Source organism: Syngnathus scovelli, chromosome 6, assembly GCF_024217435.2.
Source record: "Syngnathus scovelli strain Florida chromosome 6, RoL_Ssco_1.2, whole genome shotgun sequence".
NCBI classification, from domain to species: domain Eukaryota; kingdom Metazoa; phylum Chordata; class Actinopteri; order Syngnathiformes; family Syngnathidae; genus Syngnathus; species Syngnathus scovelli.
In genome coordinates this window covers 2,820,538-2,842,150 of record NC_090852.1, presented here as the reverse complement: position 1 = coordinate 2,842,150, position 21,613 = coordinate 2,820,538, and the positions used below count along the sequence as shown (strand labels likewise).

Below are 21,613 nucleotides of genomic sequence, written 5' to 3'. Positions count from 1 at the left end.
AGAATCCTCAGAGGTAGTGTGCAATAACTTTATGACCTTTTTCACCGCTAAGGTTGACAACATCTGTTCCCAGCTCCTCTCCTCTTCTGGCCCCTCCACTTCACCTCCACCCCCCTTCCTTCCACCCGGGACAGTCCAGCCTCTCCGCTGCTTCTCCCCCATCTTGCAGTCGGAGGTAAAGGACATCCTCAAAAAGATGAAACCCTCCACATGTGCCCTGGACCCTTTCCCCACAGCGCTCATTAAACAACAAACCTCAGCCATTAGTCCCCTAATAATCAATGTCATCAACCTCTCACTCCAGTCTGGCATTGAAGACAGCCATCATTACCGCCCTGCTCAAAAAACCCTCACTTGACCCGGACAACCTTGCCAACTACAGACCGATATCAAACCTCCCGTTCCTCTCCAAGGTTCTGGAAAACGTGGTAGCTGCCCAACTTTACACTCATCTCACCCGCAATAACATCGCTGAGAAATTTCAATCCGGTTTTCGCTCTGGCCACAGCACTGAAACAGCCCTTGTTCGGCTCACCAACAACCTTCTCTTGGCTGCCGATGCAGGCTCCTCATCACTTCTCATTCTGTTGGATCTGTCCGCTGCATTTGACACTGTCCACCACAATATCCTCCTTAATCAACTTCACTCCACTAGATTCTCTGGCACTGCTCTAACCTGGCTTCTGTCCTACCTCTCGAACCAAACTGAGTACGTTTCCCTGGGAGGGAAAAAAATCAGACACACACACTGTCACCTCCGGTGTCCCCCAGGGATCTGTACTCGGTCCTACCCTCTTCACTGTCTATATGCTACCCCTCTGCAATATAATCAGGAAGTTCGGCATCTCATATCATTGTTATGCGGACGACACCCAGCTATACCTCAAACTCGACCCCCCGCCCTCTACAACCCAGCCTCCTCCATCTCCCTCATCCATCCTCTCCCTGTGTCTGGAGGAGATAAAGGCGTGGATGAATCTCAGCTTCCTGCAAGTCAACAGTGACAAAACCCAAGCCATGTTAAGTGGGACTCCCCATCAGATCCATACCTGCCCAATAACAAGCATCTCATTCGCCGGTCACACTATCCCCCTCTCAGCCACTGTCACCAACCTAGGTGTGAAACTGGACCCTCAACTCAACCTAGAGTCACACATAAAACACATCTGCAAAACCTCCTTCCACCTCAGGAATATTTCTAAACTCCGCCCCACTCTTACCCTGACGGATGCTGAGAAACTTGTCCACGCCTTTGTCTCCTCCAGGGTAGACTATTGTAGCGCACTCCTCATCGGGATCCCTAGCAAGAGCCTCCAGAGGCTACAGTACATCCAAAACAGCGCTGCTAGGATCCTGATGAGGGTAAGGAAAAGCAACCACATCACACTCATCCTCCGTTCTCTGCACTGGCTCCCCATCAAATTCCGAACTGATTATAAGATCGCCCTCCTCACTCACCAGTGTATCCTCGGACATTCTCCCCCATACCTCAAAGAACTCCTTGCCCCAAAACCTGCCACCCGAAGCCTCCGCTCATCCAACTCAAACCTTCTCCACGTCCCGAAAACCAAGTTGCGCACCATGGGCAACCGGGCCTTCTGCCATGCAGCCCCCACACTGTGGAACTCCGTCCCCGACCACCTAAGAGCACCCCAATCCACTGACTCTTTCAAAACCGGACTTAAAACTCACCTCTCTAGCATTTCCGTAATCCTGTTCTCACATGCTGGTTGTCGTCCAGTTGTTTTATACTTGTCTTTGCTTTGTTTTCTTGTTTTTACTTGCCATGTAGCACTTTGAGATTCCTCCGAATGTAAAGTGCGTTATAAATATAATTTATTATTATTATTATTAAGGTGAAGTCTCCACTATGGTGATGCCTCCACTGTCAGGACAGAAAATGTGCGCAGTTCATTTAAAAATAAAATCGATTCCACTGCAGGCTCCACTGTGAAGTCGCTTGTGCAGACTTTCCGGACGCCTCCACTGTCAGGACATCTCATCTTTGCAGCCGTCTTACTATCATTAAAACTTAGCCCTATCGGAATGCTGTTTTCCCTAACATTTTTCATTTTTCTTGTATATATTTAGTTTGTAACTGCCATGATTTTTTTTTCATTCAAAAGTACAATTGGGTCAGCAAATTGCAATGGAATATTTTTTTTTATATTACTATAGTTTCAATACGCTTTTCTTTGCTGCCACTTCACTGACATGTCTTTTACCACATTTATATTTTGTATTTTTATTCTTAACCGCCATAATTGTATTATTTATTTAGTTTTGTGTCTGTGCTTCTTTATTAATATCTCTCACACAGTATGGCAAGTATTATTTTAGCAACTATTGTCACCCACAATATGATGAGGTCGACAGTATCGTGGAACTTAATTATGAACACTTCAAGCATCCGTTCATCCATCCGTTCATCCATCTGTCCGTCCATCCGTCCGTCCATCCATCCATCCATCCATCGCGGCGCGAGGACAGCAGCTTTAGGAGGGACGCCCACACTTGCCTCTCCCCTGCCACTTTGTTCAGCCCGGGGAATCCCAAGAAGTTCCCGGGCCAGTCAAGAGACATCGTCTCTTCAGTGTGTTCTGGGTCACCCTCGGGGTCTCCTGCTGGTGGGACATGCCTGGAACACCTCACCGGGGAGGTGTCGAGGAGGCATCCTAATGAGATGCCCAAGCCACCTCACTGACCTTCCAGGTCTCACTATCATTGCCCACGTGAGCATTGAAGTCACCCAGCAGAACGATGGAGTCCCCAGAAGCACTTCTTCCAAGGACTTCAAAAAGGGTGAGTACTCTGAGCTGCAGTTTGGTGCAAAGACACAAAAGTCAGGACTCGTCTCCCCACCCGGAGGCAGAGGGAAGCTACCCTCTCGTTCACCGGGGTGAACAATGTGCAGACGCCCAGCCAGGAGGCAATAGGTATGCCCACACCTGCTCGGCGCCTCTCACCGTGAGCAACTCTAGAGTGGAAGAGAGTCCAGCCCCTCTCAAGAGGACTTGTACCAGAGCCCAAAATCTGAGTGGAGGCAAGTCCGACTATGTCTAGTCTATGGCCGCTATGGCAAATACCTTTTTGCCTCGCACATCAGAAGTGACATTTCATGTCCAAAGAGCCAGCTTCTGTAGCCAGGGATCGGACCTCCAAGGTCCCCACCTTAAGCCGCCGCTCAGCTCACTCAGCACCTGACACCATTGGCCCCTCCCACAGGTGGTGAGCACATGGGAAGGGGGACCCATGTTTCCTTTTCGGGCTGTGTCCGGCCGGGCCCCATGAGCGAAGGCGCAGCCACCAGACATTTGCTTTGAGCCCCAACTCCAGGCCAGGCTCCAGAGGGCGGCCGCGGTGACCTGCATCCGGGCAAGGGAGAACGGAATCCATTTTCATTAATCAAGGGGTATATGAGCGGTGCTTTGTCTGGCGCTTTTGCCATGGGTGACCCTGCCAGGGGCATAAAGCCCCAGACAACTCATTTTCTGTTGAATTCGTTCAACAGGCTCAATGAAATACATCAAAGTATAAAAAAATGAGATTTAATAGAAACCTCACAGCCGTCGCTCCTCAGGAGGCCCTAATTATTTTGAGCTCAGTGGGATCTGGGCTTTACTCAAGAATTTGAACAAAAGCCTCCCTGTCAAATAAAGGGCCACTGGCTGCAATTTCAGGAAATTTCAGTAAATGGTTTCAATGTTTTTGCGTTATGATAAATCTCCATGCAAATGTTTTTGTTGCAAATTTCTTGCATTTTATTGCAATGACCTCTTCCAGTAATTAGGTTTGTGTTAAATTCAAGCATTTGTGTGTTACACAGGGATTTTCTAATCTGCCTCTTATTGGGCAGTACAGTCTGAGGAAGCAACCCTACAATAATCTAAAGAATAAATTCACTTGGTTGTCTGAAGCTGGACACAGGCTGCTCAACCTGCTCTTCATGTACAATCCACAGCGCAGGTACGCACGCACGCACGCGCACACACATACACACACACACGCGCACACACACACACTACACAGATAGTTTAAGGACAGAGTTGAACCCAGAGTATTTGAACTATATACATGGATTAAAGTTCTCCGTCGCTACGATGGATTTCTGTCAATGAGAAAAATGAGGAGGGAATAATTTAAAAAAGGCTACATGCGTTTTTGTTGTGGTCTCATTGAGGCTATCCAATTAAATCATCAGGTATTAAACAGATGCTACTCTCAACCAATAAAGATACTTCTCTTTAGCTCAACAGTTCGACTGACAAAATGCTACTGTATTATTGATTCATGTGTTCCCATAACTCTGTCAGCAGTGAATGATTGACATTTTAGACCACACATGGGCAAACTACGGCCCGCGGGCCACATCCGGCCCACGGGGCCGTTTAATCCGGCCTGCCAAACCTGGATAAATTGTATTATTAAACATTTTTTTGGGTCATTTTCTCTGCAATGACTGCATTTCCCCAGTAGATGGAGAAACGCCCACCTTTACATTTACTCCCAGAGGCCGTGTCAGAAAGCTCGGTGCACACTCACAAGTGCGTGTACGTACTCAGTAGTACGAACACGGCGCACTCCGCGCTCTATTTCTATCAGTGCCGAATTTCGAGTGTTGGCTGTGACGTTAGCATTCTCGTAATTCCCGTGCTGAGCTTTCAGATATAGTTTTACGCCAAAGTGACCCACAAACCTTACCCTGGAATCCTTCCATCAAAATGAGTGGCCCAAGGAAAAGAAAGGTGGACACTGAGCGCCGAGTGTTGACAACAATATATTTTTTTGCTGAAATCCGATCAATGCCGGTTTGTCTGATATGCCAAGAAACGGTTGCAGTATTCAAGGAGTACAATATTAGCCGTCACTTTGCTACGAAGCATGCTAACTACACTAGCAGTCAACACATGAACGGGCGGCTACAGCGGAGAGATTGACAGCTAATTTCAAGACTCAGCAAAACCTTTTTCACCGACAAACTGCGGATCAAATGTCAAGTACAGGGGCAGGTTTTTGATGCACCACCTATTTTCGACTAATCTTAACATTTAAAGTTTTTAAGGCCGACTTCAAGGAAGTTTTTCCCGTTTCCTCACCTCTGTCACCAGGTGTTTGTGAGTTAAAGCTCTGCTCTGATTTTCAGATATCTGTCACCGTGTTGCCGTTTTGATTTCTTTAGTAGTAATTTCTTTATTAGTACTTTATTTAGATGTCTTCTTTCACTGATTCTTCAAGATGATGTATATGGTCAGAATGTTTGCCATTTGATATGATTTCGCCTCATCTTTTATAAATCTGACCTGCAGGCGCTGAAGTGATGGAAACTGTTATTCATAATAACTGTTGTATTTAATGAGAATCACTGATAGTAGTTTTTTAGTGATTATTTTTTTAATGCTGTTAATAAATGCATTTGTTTCCAAAAAGCTTTTTTTTTAATATCCATGCTTTACTTCCCTACTAAAGGCCAAAATCTTTTATGCAATGACCTTTATATGTTGTTTATATTACGTCACACAAACACTACATCCATCTGCTCGTGGTTCAGCCCCCCGGTCAAAATTTAGAACCCAAGTCAAAAGGTTTGCCCACCCTTGTTTTAGACAGTAACATTCTTCCATCAATTTCCTCAAACATAATATAACCTTTTGAGGAAGCATAAAATGGCCAATGCATACTTGTGTTTTTGTCCAAATTTGCCTTTTGAAAGTAGTTTCCAATATTTCTTCTTCAAACTCCTCAACTTGTTCTGTGCACCCAAATCCTACTCGTCTACTTAAGGATACTCTACTGCTTGCTTTTCCAAACAACTTTTTCAAGGGCAGGCAGTTACAATGGAACGGTTCCTCAAAACGTCTTCCAACTTTCTTTTACAGTCTGTCCATAAAGTCTGGGTACATAGGTCAGAAAATGATGGCCCTGTCTAAAGAAGAATGAATCAATTTGGTCCTCTTTAGTGTACGAGATTGCAAAATGCGGAAGAATTTGACCTTCAACTTATCAGCAAACTATTTGTTTTACTGCCGTCAGGAAATTGGTAGTAGTTTAAAGAAGCAAAGCCCATACTGGACGACCAAAGACCAGATGAAACGAAAGCGGTTGTCTTAGCCAAAGAACATATTTATCACCATCAAAATTCAATTAAATTGTTCTTAAAAGATTCATTAGTTTTTTACCATGTACCTAAATGACACGTCCTCACTGTATTGAGAGTATGTAGAGCGTTGTTGCCGGCGAGAGTGAAATGGGAGTGTTGACAAAACTACAACACTGGCCTGCGCTACTTTTTAGTCAGGGTTTCATTTTACGAGACATTGAAGCGAGTATGTAACATGCATGCATGGTTGACAAACAATACCAGGTTTTGTTTTGCTTCTGCTGATGTTGTATGTTGGAGAACATGCAAGTAATAGTGGGGAAGCATCAATGCGAGATTTAGCTACCACATCTGTCTGACGTGTGATGCACATGTAAAATAAAAATATTCGTTGATTTTGATTCCTCTGAAAAAAAATGTCTGCCGAGGGCTGAGGGATTGACAAAACTTTTTTAGAGTTGATGCTCCTTCTAAAAGCGCAAACGCTCCATCCATGAGTTCTTATCAAGCAGTAAACGGGCTAATTGAGCAGCAACCTGCTCGTGTATTAGCCGACCCATTAGCTTTACACAAGGCTGATGCTTGGGGTTGGCTTTGTGCCCTCAGATGCTGACCAGCAATCAGTTGTACAAATTGGCTTGCTGCGAAGCTAAAAGTTAAATGTGAAACCAACAGATGCAGGAGTTTATAATGCAAGCTGGGAACCACCTTGAGTCTGGCAAAACAGCACACAACCACCATAATTGCAGTGTTGACACACCAAATTGAGCCCCTCAAAATAATAACTAGCATCGAAAATAGTGTAATTACTGCGAAAATACACGCCTTACGTGACTCTCGCACCAGTCCGTCTAACCATGACAAGCCCAAGCATCAAAAGACCCCAGCAAGTCCTCCTAACAAGGCCCAGCCCCCAGCTGACAATGCAGATTGTGAGCAAAGGGCGGTGGGACAAAACCTCCTTAAAATGCTCTAGGATTTGCCAAAAGACAAGGCAGACCAAATGGAATTCCAATGTCACAACCTCATTATACAGGCATCCGACGGCAGAAATTCAATACACTACAAGTCCATTCTAGTACTCCAGGACGTGTCGTTCCGTCCTCAACGTTGCTCTGCGAACATTCAGGCATTAGCCTTAACCAACAACCATTTCAACATTTTGGTCCTTGTGAAGGACCAATTCAATTAGTCCACCCAGTCCACTTGTCTCCTGTGGAAGTGGTCCCTCTGCTCAGCACCTGCTGGATCTCTTCGCACCCAATTGATATAGGCAAAATCTGGGCACAGGTGGAGCGACCCCGGCCACTCGCACCACAACCTAAATTAACTGCCTCCTGCTATGGTCTTGGCTTGTCAGGTGCATCAGATGACTTTGCGCTGACAGCACATGACCTCCATCATGTTAAATACCTGTCAGAAGTGGGGACTGAGCTTGCTGTAATGGGTGTCTTCACAACAGGTCACTGTCAGGACACCTGACCTTCCATCTGGCAAGTGGAGATTCTCGTTCGGGTCGTGCAGTAATTCAGGCATTCCTCCTGTTGATTCCTCCCGTCACTATTATTTCTCAACGCTCATTTTGAGTGACCTATTTACTATGCTACATGGGTAAAAAAAAATTTGGGGTGGAATCAAAGGGCCAACTCACTTTACCCTGGTAAATTGAAAAGTTACTCAAAAAGTTACTGCAGTGGTAAAGACTTGTTTTTAGAAAGAGCGATGGCACCTTACCTGTTAAGTCGACGGCTGTCCAACCTCACCTAAAAAGTTGGTCAAGTGTTGACTTGTATCTCAAAAAACAAAACAAAAATCTCAAGGCACCACTGCACAACTTAAAAACACAGCTACATTTTTTGCCCTTTCACTGCTTGTAGGTGCTATTGTTGCCAGAAGTGCGACCCAACAATGGCAACACAAGTACAATAAATACAGTGCATCTTGCTTCTATATCCTGGCTACAGTCTCTGCGCTTTCCCCATCATTTTTATCTCAACCCAACAGGTCAAGACAAATTGCCACTCCACACAAATTTTATCAGAGGTTTGTACCTCGCCCCGACCCTAACCCCCCCCCCCCCACCGCCTCCATCGATATGTACAATGCCTTACAATAAGCTCTCGTGAAATCGCACTAGATAATGTAAGGATTGATGTGAATATTTAGAAACACAACCCAACTAACACAAACTGCAGTACTGCAAAACACAAGGCAAACTTAACCACACATTCTGATCCAATCCTTCCTGTCCGAATATTTAAGTCTAAAATTATTTTTATTGCACATCTTAAGCTTAATATTACATTGCAATCCATGTGACAACAGCCATTATGTCTGCTGTGGCAGTCGTTCATGTTCATATACTACATGTACTGTGTGGTGTTTTCTAGAGCTATTGCCAAAGATTGTTTGGAGAGTTCCTACTTTAAGGAGAAACCGCTACGTGAGTCATCTCTCATATGTAACTATGGCTTTAAATCGTTCCTGTCTTCTAATCTTGTTTCTTTTCTTCTTCTGTGATGTGCAGCTTGTGAGCCTGACCTGATGCCGACCTTCCCTCACCATCGAAACAGACGTGCTGCTTATCAGCCAGAGAGCCACTCAAAACGCAGCAAAGTGTAACCAAGATTAAGACCTGAAACAGGCAGCATGCAACTTTTATTCAACACGCAAATGGAGTGATTTGCTTACATTGCCTAGAATAATAAACTCACTGAAGAGTTTTGCATCCAATTAATAAAAGTGCTTACTGCCAACTACGCACTGTACTGTACTTTACTGTACTGGACTGGCCTGGACTGTACTGTAGTATATGCTACTCTGCTCTATGCTGGTGGCTCAGAACAGTGAAAAAAAAATGAATGGAGAGAAACAATAAAATAAACTAGAGCCGCGAGCAGCTATAAAGGGCCCTTGCAGCTCTTTGGGACTTGTTGGCATACCAGTAATTGAAAAAAAAAAGTAAAAAATAAAAAAAAGCAAGGAATTGGAATTTTTGGGAAAATGAAGTCCATCAGATTAGAAGCTACTTTGATAAAATATGACCTCAATGAAAAGCCAAAAGCAAAGCAGAATATCAAAGGAAATAGAAAATGGATGACTTCCTATTGAGTTTAGAGACTTGTTGTATGACTTAGGCTGTTACATACCTGTATCTCACCAAGTTTTGGTACACCTTCGTGAAACGTTCATTAAAAACTTGTAGAGGGCGCAACACTTCTTTTTTTTAAGGTGCAATAAGTTTATAAAGTAACAAATAATGTACCTAGTATGATGTGTGCACCAACTTTCATATGTTTTGACAAATGTTAAGACCATCAAAATCTGTCTGGGTTTTTTTTAGGCAAACTGTGTGTTGCCACAGCAACAGTATTGGAAAAAATAAAAAGCTTTGGTTGGATTGTTTGTCATGACTATCTTTAGATGAAGCATGAGAAACTGATAAAACCTCTAGGAATACTTCTTTAATACTATATGACCTCTGTAAAAGCCAAAAATGGACAAACAGTGGACTTCCTGTTAGGTTTAGTAAATGGCTTCAAGAGACGTTTTTGTAGGTCTTTGGCTGTACCACACCACCAAATTTTCATTGTTCAAGGTGAAACGTACAAACGCAGCTGCTTTGTTAAAGGTTTCTCAAGGGTGCTACTGAGCCATTTTTTTCAAAATTACACACTAATCTAATGAATAATTAATGATTTTGCCAGCCCTAATATGTGTGTTAAGTTTCATAAATGTTCGTGCACGTTTAGACCCTCACACTTAGTTGTTTTCTTGGGAAACAGTTCACGAAAATTCGCCAACTTTGAAAATGACCAAACTTTGTGTTTTAGCCTCCTGAAGCCGTAAACCCTTTGAGCAAATAGGACGTACAGTGATCCCTCAATTATCGAGGGGAGGTGCATTCCAGAACCACACGCACTAACTGAAAATCCGCGAAATACAAACCGGATTCGGTTGAACTTGGGAAATTGTGTAAAATGATAATAAAAACAAAATACAATGATTTGAAAATCCATTTCGACCTATATTCAATTGAATACACTACAAAGACAACATATTTAATGCTCAAACTCATAAATTTTTATTTTATTTTTCAAATAATAATTTACAACACGTGCAGTAGAAATTGGGAAAGGGCATGTTTACCACTTCGTTACATCACCTTTCCTTTTAATAACACTCAATAAACGTTTTGGAAGAGAGAAGACTAATTCTCTTGGCTTCTTGTGTGGAATTCTTTCCCATTCTTGCTTGATGAACTGCTTCAGTTGTTCAACAGTCCGGGGTCTTCCCTGTCGTACTTTATGCTTTATAATGCGCCACACATTTTCAATGGGAGACAGGTCTGGACTGCAAGCGGGCCAGGGGAGAACCTGGACTCTTTTACTTCGAAGCCACGCTGTTGTAACATGTGCAGAATGTGGCTTGGCATTATCTTGCTGAAATAAGCAGTGGCGTCCATGAAAAAGACATCGCTTGGATGGCAGCATATCCATCCATCCATCCATCCATCCATCCATCCATCCATCCATCCATTTTATTCCGCTTATCCAGGATCGGGTTGCGGGGGCACCGGCTTTAGGAGGTACTCCCAGACTTCCCTCTCCCCAGCCACTTCATCCAGCTCATCCCGGGGATCCCAAGGCGTTCCCAGGCCAGCCAAGAGACATAGTCTCTCCAGTGCATGGGTCGATCAAAGGGTCTCCTACCGGTGGGACATGGCCGGAACACCTCCCCAGGGAGGCGTCCAAGAGGAATCCTGATGAGATGCCCGAGCCGCCTCATCTGGCTCCTCTCAACGTGGAGGAGCAGTGACTCTACTCCGAGGCTCTCCTGGATGACCGAGCTTCTCAGCTTATCTCTACGGGAGAGCCCGGAGACCTTGCGGCGGAAACTCTTTTCGGCCGCTTGTATCCGGGATCTTGTTCTTTCAGTCACGACCCATAGCTCGTGACCATAGGGTAGGAGCGTAGATTGACCGGTAAATTGAGAGCTTTGCCTCTTGGCTCAGCTCTCTCTTTACCACGACGGCCCGGTACAGAGTCCGCATTACTGCACCGAGGCGCCTGTCGATCTCACGCTCCATCCTGCCCTCACTCATGAACAAGACCCCAAGATACTTGAACTCCTCCACTTGGGGCAGGGTCTCATCCCCGATCCGGAGAGGGCATTCCACACTTTTCCGACCGAGGACCATGGACTCGGATTTGGGCAGGTGCTGACCCTCATCCCGATCGCTTCACACTCAGCTGCAAACCTCTCCAGTGAGAGCTGGAGATCACGGCTTGAAGAAGCCAACAGCACCGCGTCGAGACGCGATGCTGAGGTCCCCAAACCGGACACCCTCAACGCCTCGGCTGCGCCTAGAAATTCTGTCCATAAAAATTATGAACAGAATCGGTGACAAGGTGCAGCCTCGGCGGAGTCCAACCATCACTGGGAACGAATCCGACTTACTGCCGGAAATGCGGACCAAACTCTGGCATCGGCGATACACCCTTATCAGTTGGCTCGGCACCCCGTACCCCCGAAGCACCCTCCACAGAACTTCCCGAGGGACACTGTTGGAAATAATATACTTTTTATCATTGGATTCTATGTAACTACTTTTGTGTGCAAGATTCTCCGCAGTATGTGACCAATCTGGCCTCGTGAAAATGACTTGGGGGCATATGGCAGTCATTAGCCGCGCTATACAATAAGCCCCACAGTTAGCTAGACATGTGCAGATCATGAGATTGTCATGGGACGGCTGAAGCGGACAAAGGTCTTATTTAAGTTGAAGTCATGAGTACGGCACAGCAATGTATTCCCAGAGGCACTAAAGACTACGTCTTTGTTGAGCTAATGGTCATGAGACGTCCATACTGCCCCGTCCATAAGAGTACCCCCTGTGTTCTGTGGTAATGGGATATAACTATGGAATGTTCTTCCTGTCTGGAAACCTATTCGACCATGTACACTTGCCCCTTTGTTTCTCTCTCAATAAAAGCACGGCTAAACTCAGAGCAGAGTGCGAATCTCAGCCACACTTGCTGTGTCCGGGGTGCGCCCTTCTGCGCAGGAGAAAACGCTAAGCCAAGAAAGACCTACCGTCTCCGAGATTGATTTCAGATAAATGTTGTAAACCCAACAGACACGGTCGAACGCCTTCTCCAAGTTCACAAAACACATGTGGAATGGTTGGGCAAACTCCCGTGCCCCCTCGAGGATCCTGCCGAGGGTGTAGAGCTGGTCCACTGTTCCACAGCCAGGACGAAAGCCACACTGCTCCTCCTAAATCCGAGGTTCGACCTTCCGACGGACCCTCCTCTCCAGCACCCCTGAATAGACCTTACCAGGGAGGCTGAGGAGTGTGATTTCCCTGTAATAGGAACACACCCTTCGGTCCCCCTTCTTAAAGAGGGGAACCACTACCACAGTCTGCCAATCCAGAGGCACTGTCCCCGATGTCCATGCAATGTTGTAGAGGCGTGTTAGCCATGACAGCCCCATGACATCCAGAGCCTATCAGAACTCCGTGCGGGTCTCATCCACCTCTGGGCCTTGCCCCTGAGGAGTTTTTTAACTACCTCAGTGACTTCGACCCCAGAGATTGGAAAGTCTCCAGGTCCTGCTTCCACAATGGAAGGTGTGTAGGTGGAATTGAGGAGGTCTTCGAAGTATTCTCCCCACCGACTCACGACGACCCGAGTCGAGGTCAGCAGCACGCCATCTCCACTGTAAACAGTGTTGACGGTGCACTGCTTCCCCCTCCTGAGATGCCTGATGGTGGACCAGAATTTCCTCGAAGCCGTCCAGAAGTCATTCTCCAGGGCCTCACCAAACTCCTCCCACGCCGGAGTTTTTGCCTCAGCAATCACCGAAGCCGCATTCCGCTTGGCCATCTGTCAGTTGCCTCTGGAGTCCCACTGGCCAAAACAGCCGATAGGACTCCTTCTTCAGCTTGACGGCATCCCTTACCGCCGGTGTCCACTAGCGGGTTCGGGGATTGCCGCCACGACAGGCACCAACGACCCTACGGCCACAGCTCCGATCGGCTGCCTCAACAATGGAGGCGCGGAACATGGTCCACTCGGACTCAATTTCCCCTGCCTCCTCCGGGATGTGGGAAAAGCCCTGCCGGAGGTGGGAGTTGAAGCTCTTCCTGACAGGGGAGTCTGCCAGACATTCCCAGCAGACCCTCACTGTACGTTTGGGTCCGCCAGGTCGGACCGGCATCTTCCCCCACCATTGGAGCCAACCCACCACCAGGTGGTGATCAGTTGACAGCTCCGCCCCTCTCTTCACCCGAGTGTCCAAAACATGCGGCCGCAAATCCGATGACATGACTACAAAGTCGATCATCGAACTACGGCCTAGGGTGTCCTGGTGCCATGTGCACACATGTGCACCCTTATGCTTGAACATGGTGTTCATTATTGACAATCCGTGTCGAGCACAGAATTCCAACAATAGATCACCGCTAGGGTTCAGATCGGGGGGGGGGGGGCGTTCCTCCCAATCACGCCCTTCCAGGTCTCACTGTCATTGCCCACGTGAGCATTGAAGTCACCCAGTAGAACAATGGAGTCCCTAGAAGGAGCGCTCTCTAGCACATCTTTTAGGGACTCCAAGAAGGGTTGGTACTGAGCTGCCGTTTGGTGCATAGACACAAACAACAGTCAGGACCTGTCCCCCCACCCGAAGGCGGAGGGAGGCTACCTTCTCGTTCTTCTCGTTTTTTTTAAGGTGCAATAAGTTTATAAAGTAACAAATAATGTACCTAGTATGATGTGTGCACCAACTTTCATATGTTTTGACAAATGTTAAGACCATCAAAATCTGTCTGGGTTTTTTTTAGGCAAACTGTGTGTTGCCACAGCAACAGTATTGGAAAAAATAAAAAGCTTTGGTTGGATTGTTTGTCATGACTATCTTTAGATGAAGCATGAGAAACTGATAAAACCTCTAGGAATACTTCTTTAATACTATATGACCTCTGTAAAAGCCAAAAATGGACAAACAGTGGACTTCCTGTTAGGTTTAGTAAATGGCTTCAAGAGACGTTTTTGTAGGTCTTTGGCTGTACCACACCACCAAATTTTCATTGTTCAAGGTGAAACGTACAAACGCAGCTGCTTTGTTAAAGGTTTCTCAAGGGTGCTACTGAGCCATTTTTTTCAAAATTACACACTAATCTAATGAATAATTAATGATTTTGCCAGCCCTAATATGTGTGTTAAGTTTCATAAATGTTCGTGCACGTTTAGACCCTCACACTTAGTTGTTTTCTTGGGAAACAGTTCACGAAAATTCGCCAACTTTGAAAATGACCAAACTTTGTGTTTTAGCCTCCTGAAGCCGTAAACCCTTTGAGCAAATAGGACGTACAGTGATCCCTCAATTATCGAGGGGAGGTGCATTCCAGAACCACACGCAATAACTGAAAATCCGCGAAATACAAACCGGATTCGGTTGAACTTGGGAAATTGTGTAAAATGATAATAAAAACAAAATACAATGATTTGAAAATCCATTTCGACCTATATTCAATTGAATACACTACAAAGACAACATATTTAATGCTCAAACTCATAAATTTTTATTTTATTTTTCAAATAATAATTTACAACACGTGCAGTAGAAATTGGGAAAGGGCATGTTTACCACTTCGTTACATCACCTTTCCTTTTAATAACACTCAATAAACGTTTTGGAAGAGAGAAGACTAATTCTCTTAGCTTCTTGTGTGGAATTCTTTCCCATTCTTGCTTGATGAACTGCTTCATTTGTTCAACAGTCCGGGGTCTTCCCTGTCGTACTTTATGCTTCATAATGCGCCACACATTTTCAATGGGAGACAGGTCTGGACTGCAAGCGGGCCAGGGGAGAACCTGGACTCTTTTACTTCGAAGCCACGCTGTTGTAACATGTGCAGAATGTGGCTTGGCATTATGTTGCTGAAATAAGCAGTGGCGTCCATGAAAAAGACATCGCTTGGATGGCAGCATATCCATCCATCCATCCATCCATCCATCCATCCATCCATCCATCCATCCATCCATTTTATTCCGCTTATCCAGGATCGGGTTGCGGGGGCACCGGCTTTAGGAGGTACTCCCAGACTTCCCTCTCCCCAGCCACTTCATCCAGCTCATCCCGGGGATCCCAAGGCGTTCCCAGGCCAGCCAAGAGACATAGTCTCTCCAGTGCATGGGTCGATCAAAGGGTCTCCTACCGGTGGGACATGGCCGGAACACCTCCCCAGGGAGGCGTTCCTGAGGAATCCTGATGAGATGCCCGAGCCGCCTCATCTGGCTCCTCTCAACGTGGAGGAGCAGTGACTCTACTCCGAGGCTCTCCTGGATGACCGAGCTTCTCAGCTTATCTCTACGGGAGAGCCCGGAGACCTTGCGGCGGAAACTCTTTTCGGCCGCTTGTATCCGGGATCTTGTTCTTTCAGTCACGACCCATAGCTCGTGACCATAGGGTAGGAGCGTAGATTGACCGGTAAATTGAGAGCTTTGCCTCTTGGCTCAGCTCTCTCTTTACCACGACGGCCCGGTACAGAGTCCGCATTACTGCACCGAGGCGCCTGTCGATCTCACGCTCCATCCTGCCCTCACTCATGAACAAGACCCCAAGATACTTGAACTCCTCCACTTGGGGCAGGGTCTCATCCCCGATCCGGAGAGGGCATTCCACACTTTTCCGACCGAGGACCATGGACTCGGATTTGGGCAGGTGCTGACCCTCATCCCGATCGCTTCACACTCAGCTGCAAACCTCTCCAGTGAGAGCTGGAGATCACGGCTTGAAGAAGCCAACAGCACCGCGTCGAGACGCGATGCTGAGGTCCCCAAACCGGACACCCTCAACGCCTCGGCTGCGCCTAGAAATTCTGTCCATAAAAATTATGAACAGAATCGGTGACAAGGTGCAGCCTCGGCGGAGTCCAACCATCACTGGGAACGAATCCGACTTACTGCCGGAAATGCGGACCAAACTCTGGCATCGGCGATACACCCTTATCAGTTGGCTCGGCACCCCGTACCCCCGAAGCACCCTCCACAGAACTTCCCGAGGGACACTGTTGGAAATAATATACTTTTTATCATTGGATTCTATGTAACTACTTTTGTGTGCAAGATTCTCCGCAGTATGTGACCAATCTGGCCTCGTGAAAATGACTTGGGGGCATATGGCAGTCATTAGCCGCGCTATACAATAAGCCCCACAGTTAGCTAGACATGTGCAGATCATGAGATTGTCATGGGACGGCTGAAGCGGACAAAGGTCTTATTTAAGTTGAAGTCATGAGTACGGCACAGCAATGTATTCCCAGAGGCACTAAAGACTACGTCTTTGTTGAGCTAATGGTCATGAGACGTCCATACTGCCCCGTCCATAAGAGTACCCCCTGTGTTCTGTGGTAATGGGATATAACTATGGAATGTTCTTCCTGTCTGGAAACCTATTCGACCATGTACACTTGCCCCTTTGTTTCTCTCTCAATAAAAGCACGGCTAAACTCAGAGCAGAGTGCGAATCTCAGCCACACTTGCTGTGTCCGGGGTGCGCCCTTCTGCGCAGGAGAAAACGCTAAGCCAAGAAAGACCTACCGTCTCCGAGATTGATTTCAGATAAATGTTGTAAACCCAACAGACACGGTCGAACGCCTTCTCCAAGTTCACAAAACACATGTGGAATGGTTGGGCAAACTCCCGTGCCCCCTCGAGGATCCTGCCGAGGGTGTAGAGCTGGTCCACTGTTCCACAGCCAGGACGAAAGCCACACTGCTCCTCCTAAATCCGAGGTTCGACCTCCCGACGGACCCTCCTCTCCAGCACCCCTGAATAGACCTTACCAGGGAGGCTGAGGAGTGTGATTTCCCTGTAATAGGAACACACCCTTCGGTCCCCCTTCTTAAAGAGGGGAACCACTACCACAGTCTGCCAATCCAGAGGCACTGTCCCCGATGTCCATGCAATGTTGTAGAGGCGTGTTAGCCATGACAGCCCCACGACATCCAGAGCCTATCAGAACTCCGTGCGGGTCTCATCCACCTCTGGGCCTTGCCCCTGAGGAGTTTTTTAACTACCTCAGTGACTTCGACCCCAGAGATTGGAAAGTCTCCAGGTCCTGCTTCCACAATGGAAGGTGTGTAGGTGGAATTGAGGAGGTCTTCGAAGTATTCTCCCCACCGACTCACGACGACCCGAGTCGAGGTCAGCAGCACGCCATCTCCACTGTAAACAGTGTTGACGGTGCACTGCTTCCCCCTCCTGAGATGCCTGATGGTGGACCAGAATTTCCTCGAAGCCGTCCAGAAGTCATTCTCCAGGGCCTCACCAAACTCCTCCCACGCCGGAGTTTTTGCCTCAGCAATCACCGAAGCCGCATTCCGCTTGGCCATCTGTCAGTTGCCTCTGGAGTCCCACTGGCCAAAACAGCCGATAGGACTCCTTCTTCAGCTTGACGGCATCCCTTACCGCCGGTGTCCACTAGCGGGTTCGGGGATTGCCGCCACGACAGGCACCAACGACCCTACGGCCACAGCTCCGATCGGCTGCCTCAACAATGGAGGCGCGGAACATGGTCCACTCGGACTCAATTTCCCCTGCCTCCTCCGGGATGTGGGAAAAGCCCTGCCGGAGGTGGGAGTTGAAGCTCTTCCTGACAGGGGAGTCTGCCAGACATTCCCAGCAGACCCTCACTGTACGTTTGGGTCCGCCAGGTCGGACCGGCATCTTCCCCCACCATTGGAGCCAACCCACCACCAGGTGGTGATCAGTTGACAGCTCCGCCCCTCTCTTCACCCGAGTGTCCAAAACATGCGGCCGCAAATCCGATGACATGACTACAAAGTCGATCATCGAACTACGGCCTAGGGTGTCCTGGTGCCATGTGCACACATGTGCACCCTTATGCTTGAACATGGTGTTCATTATTGACAATCCGTGTCGAGCACAGAATTCCAACAATAGATCACCGCTAGGGTTCAGATCGGGGGGGGGGGGGGGGCGTTCCTCCCAATCACGCCCTTCCAGGTCTCACTGTCATTGCCCACGTGAGCATTGAAGTCACCCAGTAGAACAATGGAGTCCCTAGAAGGAGCGCTCTCTAGCACATCTTTTAGGGACTCCAAGAAGGGTTGGTACTGAGCTGCCGTTTGGTGCATAGACACAAACAACAGTCAGGACCTGTCCCCCCACCCGAAGGCGGAGGGAGGCTACCTTCTCGTTCGCCGGGGTGAACCCCAATGTGCAGGCGCCCAGCTGGGGGGCAATAAGTATACCCACACTTGCTCGACACCTCTCACCGTGGGCAACTCCAGAGTGGAAGAGAGTCCAGCCCTTCTCAAGATGGCTTATATCGGAACCCAAACTGTGTGTGGAGGCCAGTCCGACTATGTCTAGTCGGAACTTTTCTGCCTTGCACACCAGCTCGGGCTCCTTTCCAGCCAGAGAGGTGACATTCCATGTCCCAAGAGCCAGCTTCTGCAGCCGGGTATCGGACCGCCAAGGTCCCTGCCTTTGGCCGCCGCCCAGCTCACAATGCACCCGACCCCTTAGGCCTCTCCCACAGGTGGCCTCGCCTTTGAGCCCCACCTCCAGGCCTGGCTCCGGAGGGGGGCCCCGGTGACCCGCGTCCGGGCGAGGGAGTCCATACTACCGTATTTGCCGGTGTATTGGTCGACCTTTTTCGATCCAAAATCGACCGAGAAAAATTGACCTCGACTTATACACCGAGTCGTAAAATTTAACTTCGTATTCATCGCTTCAAATGTGATGGTAACCAAGGCCGTTTCTCATGCATCTCATTGTGCGTGGGTGTGCGTCCGTCAGGCTCATCAAACAGCGAGAAACTGAATCATTATAAAGCGTTCGTCGCATTAACACGCATCCTCAGCAACAATTTCAAATATTCTCACCTCAATAACGGACATCGAAAGCCAGGCAGCGACGATGACTGCTAGGGGGAAGTACTGGGTATTGAGCGAATGTGCGAGTCATCGCGCGTCAAGCAACGACAATAACTACCGGTACGTAAACATTCAATTGCCATGTCTAAATGAATGTCGTTGGCACTTAGAAAATATTCGCCAAACTTGGCCAGACTTCCAAGGGAAGAGGCCGAATTTTCACTTGTTCTGGCCGACCGGAGGAACCAGCCGAGGCGGACACTTTACGGCAGTTGAGTCGTTGGCACTTAGAAAATATTCGCCAAACTTGGCCGGACTTCCAGGGGAAGAGGCCGAATTTTCACTTGCGGTGGCCGACACGGGGAACCAGCCGAGGCAGACACTTTACGGCGGTTGAGTCGTTCGCACTTTGAAAATATTTGCCAAACTTGGCCAGACTTCCAGGGGAAGAGGCCGAATTTTCACTTGTGGTGGCCGACATGGGGAACCAGCCGAGGCGGACACTTTACGGCGGTTGAGTTGTTGGCACTTAGAAAATATTCGCCAAACTTGGCCGGACTTCCAGGGGAAGAGGCCGAATTTTCACTTGCTCTGGCCGACATGGGGAACCAGCCGAGGTGGACTCTTTATGGCGCAAGAGCCGTTGGCACTTAGAAAATTTGAACCGGGCGGCGTGCGCGAGTGCGGGGCCCGCTGGAAGTCGAATGAGGCTCCGCGATTTCATCCGCAGTGCTTATAAAGTGCCGATCCGCCGTCCGGAGCTATTTTCGGCCACCCGGCGTGTGCGCACGGCCTCCCGGCTGTGCCGGGCGGCGTGCGCGAGCTCGCCGGCTGCTGGAAGTCGAATGAGGCTCCGCGATCTCCTCCGCGGTGCTTATAAACAGCCGATCCGCTGTGCGGGAGCTATTCCCGGCCACTTGGCGCGTGCGCACGGCTTCCAGGATGTGCCGGGCGGCGTGCGCGAGCTCGCCGGCTGCTGGTTGTCGAATGAGGCTCTGCGATCTCCTCCGCGGTGCTTATAAAGAGCCGATCCGCTCGGCGGGAGCTATTTCCGGCCACTTGGCGCGTGTGCACGGCCTCCCGGTGGTGCCGGGCGGCGTGCGCGAGTGCGCTGGACGCTGGAAGTCGAATGAGGCTCCGTGATCTCCTTTGCGGTGCTTATAAACAGCCGATCCGCTCGGCTGGAGCCATTTCCGGCCACTGCCCATGTGCCCGGCCTCCCGGAATTTGAACACATTTCGTCAATAAATTTCGCATATTTCTGATTGAATTTTGAAGTTTAATATAATGCAACAATTGAGCTCGACTTATACAAAGGATATATCATAAAATCGTAAATTTCCGTCGAATTTTAGGGGGTCGACTTATACACCGAGTCGACTTATACACCGGCAAATACGGTATGTCTTCTTCATCATAAGGGGCTCAAAAAAACATGCAACTTCTTTGTCTAGCTGTTATGGAAAGTGTTCAGCTTCCCTCACCTGGGACCCTTTTGCCATGGGTGACCCTACCAGGGGCATGAAGCCCCAGACATCATGGCTCCTAGGATCATTGGGACACGCAAACCCCTCCACCACGGTGAGGTGAGGACTCGCGGAGGGGATGGCAACAAATGCTGCTCCAAAATCTGTATGTACTTTTCAGCATTTATGTTGCCTTCACAGAAATGTAAGTCACCTATGCCATGGGAACTAATGCACCCCAATACCATCACAGATGCTGGCTTTTGAACTTTGCGTTGATAACAGTCCGGATGGTCCGCTTCCTCTTTTACTTCGAAGCCACGCTGTTGTAACAGGTGCAGAATCTGGCTTGGCATTATCTTGCTGAAATAAGCAGCGCCGTCCATGAAAAAGACGTCGCTTGGATGTCAGCATCTGTATGTACTTTTCAGCATTTATGTTCACGGAAATGTAAGTCACCCATGCCATGGGAACTAATTCACCCCCATACCATCACAGATGCTGGCTTTTGAACTTTGCGTTAACAGTCCGGATGGTCCGCTTCCTCTTTGGTCCGGAGGACACGACACCCAGTGTTTCCAAAAACAAATCGAAAAGTGGACTCATCAGACCACAAAACACTTTTCCATTGTGCATCAGTCCATTTTACATGAGCTCGGGCCCAGAGAACCCGACGGCGTTTCTGGGTGTTGTTCATAAACGGCTTTTGCTTTGCATGCTAGAGTTTTAACCAGCACTTACTGATGTAGTGACGAACTGTAATTACTGACAGTGGTTTTCTGAAGTTTTCCTGAGCCCATTTGGTGATATCCTTTACACATTCATGTCGGTTTTGAAGGCAGTGCCGTCCGAGGGATCGAAGGTCACAGTCATTCGGTCTTGGTTTCCGGCCGTGGCGCTTACGTGCAATGATTTCACCAGATTCTCTGAACCTTTTGATGATATTATGGACCGTAGATGTTGAAATCCCGAAATTCCTTGCAATTTTGCTTTGAGAAATGTTCAACTATTTTCTCACGCAGTTGTGGACAAAGTCGTGAACCTTGCCCCATCCTTGCTTGTGAATGACTGAGCATGTTTGGGGAGGCTCCTTTTTTACCCAATCATGGTACCCACCTCTTCCCAATTAGCCTGATCACA

General features: G+C 48.0%; 2 protein-coding genes across 11 annotated transcripts in view; both read left to right on the top strand.

Annotated features, from left to right (window-relative positions):
* cdk10 (cyclin dependent kinase 10) overlaps positions 1–9,502 on the top strand; it is an 84,693-nt gene extending 75,191 nt beyond the window's left edge. For 9 of the 10 annotated variants that reach the window (XM_049723086.1, XM_049723084.1, XM_049723091.2 and 6 more), the window contains 3 exons: positions 3,827–3,966; positions 8,488–8,540; positions 8,625–9,502. In XM_049723086.1, the coding sequence (XP_049579043.1) occupies positions 3,827–3,966; positions 8,488–8,540; positions 8,625–8,719 (288 nt within the window). In that variant the 3' untranslated portion in view covers positions 8,720–9,502. Of the gene's footprint in view, positions 1–3,826; positions 3,973–8,487; positions 8,541–8,624 lie in introns of those variants that run through there. The other variant, XM_049723089.1, reaches the window with a different exon arrangement.
* On the top strand, positions 588–3,820 carry LOC137840350 (uncharacterized). Its single transcript, XM_068650949.1, has one exon. It carries the CDS (start codon positions 808–810, stop codon positions 1,798–1,800), a length of 993 nt encoding a protein of 330 aa, XP_068507050.1. The 5' UTR covers positions 588–807; the 3' UTR covers positions 1,801–3,820.
* Positions 9,503–21,613: the final 12,111 nt, after the last annotated feature.

Coding starts and splice junctions, on each gene's coding strand:
- LOC137840350 (XM_068650949.1), top strand. CDS start 808: ATGCTACCCCTCTGCAATATAATCAGGAAGTTCGGCATCTCATATCAT.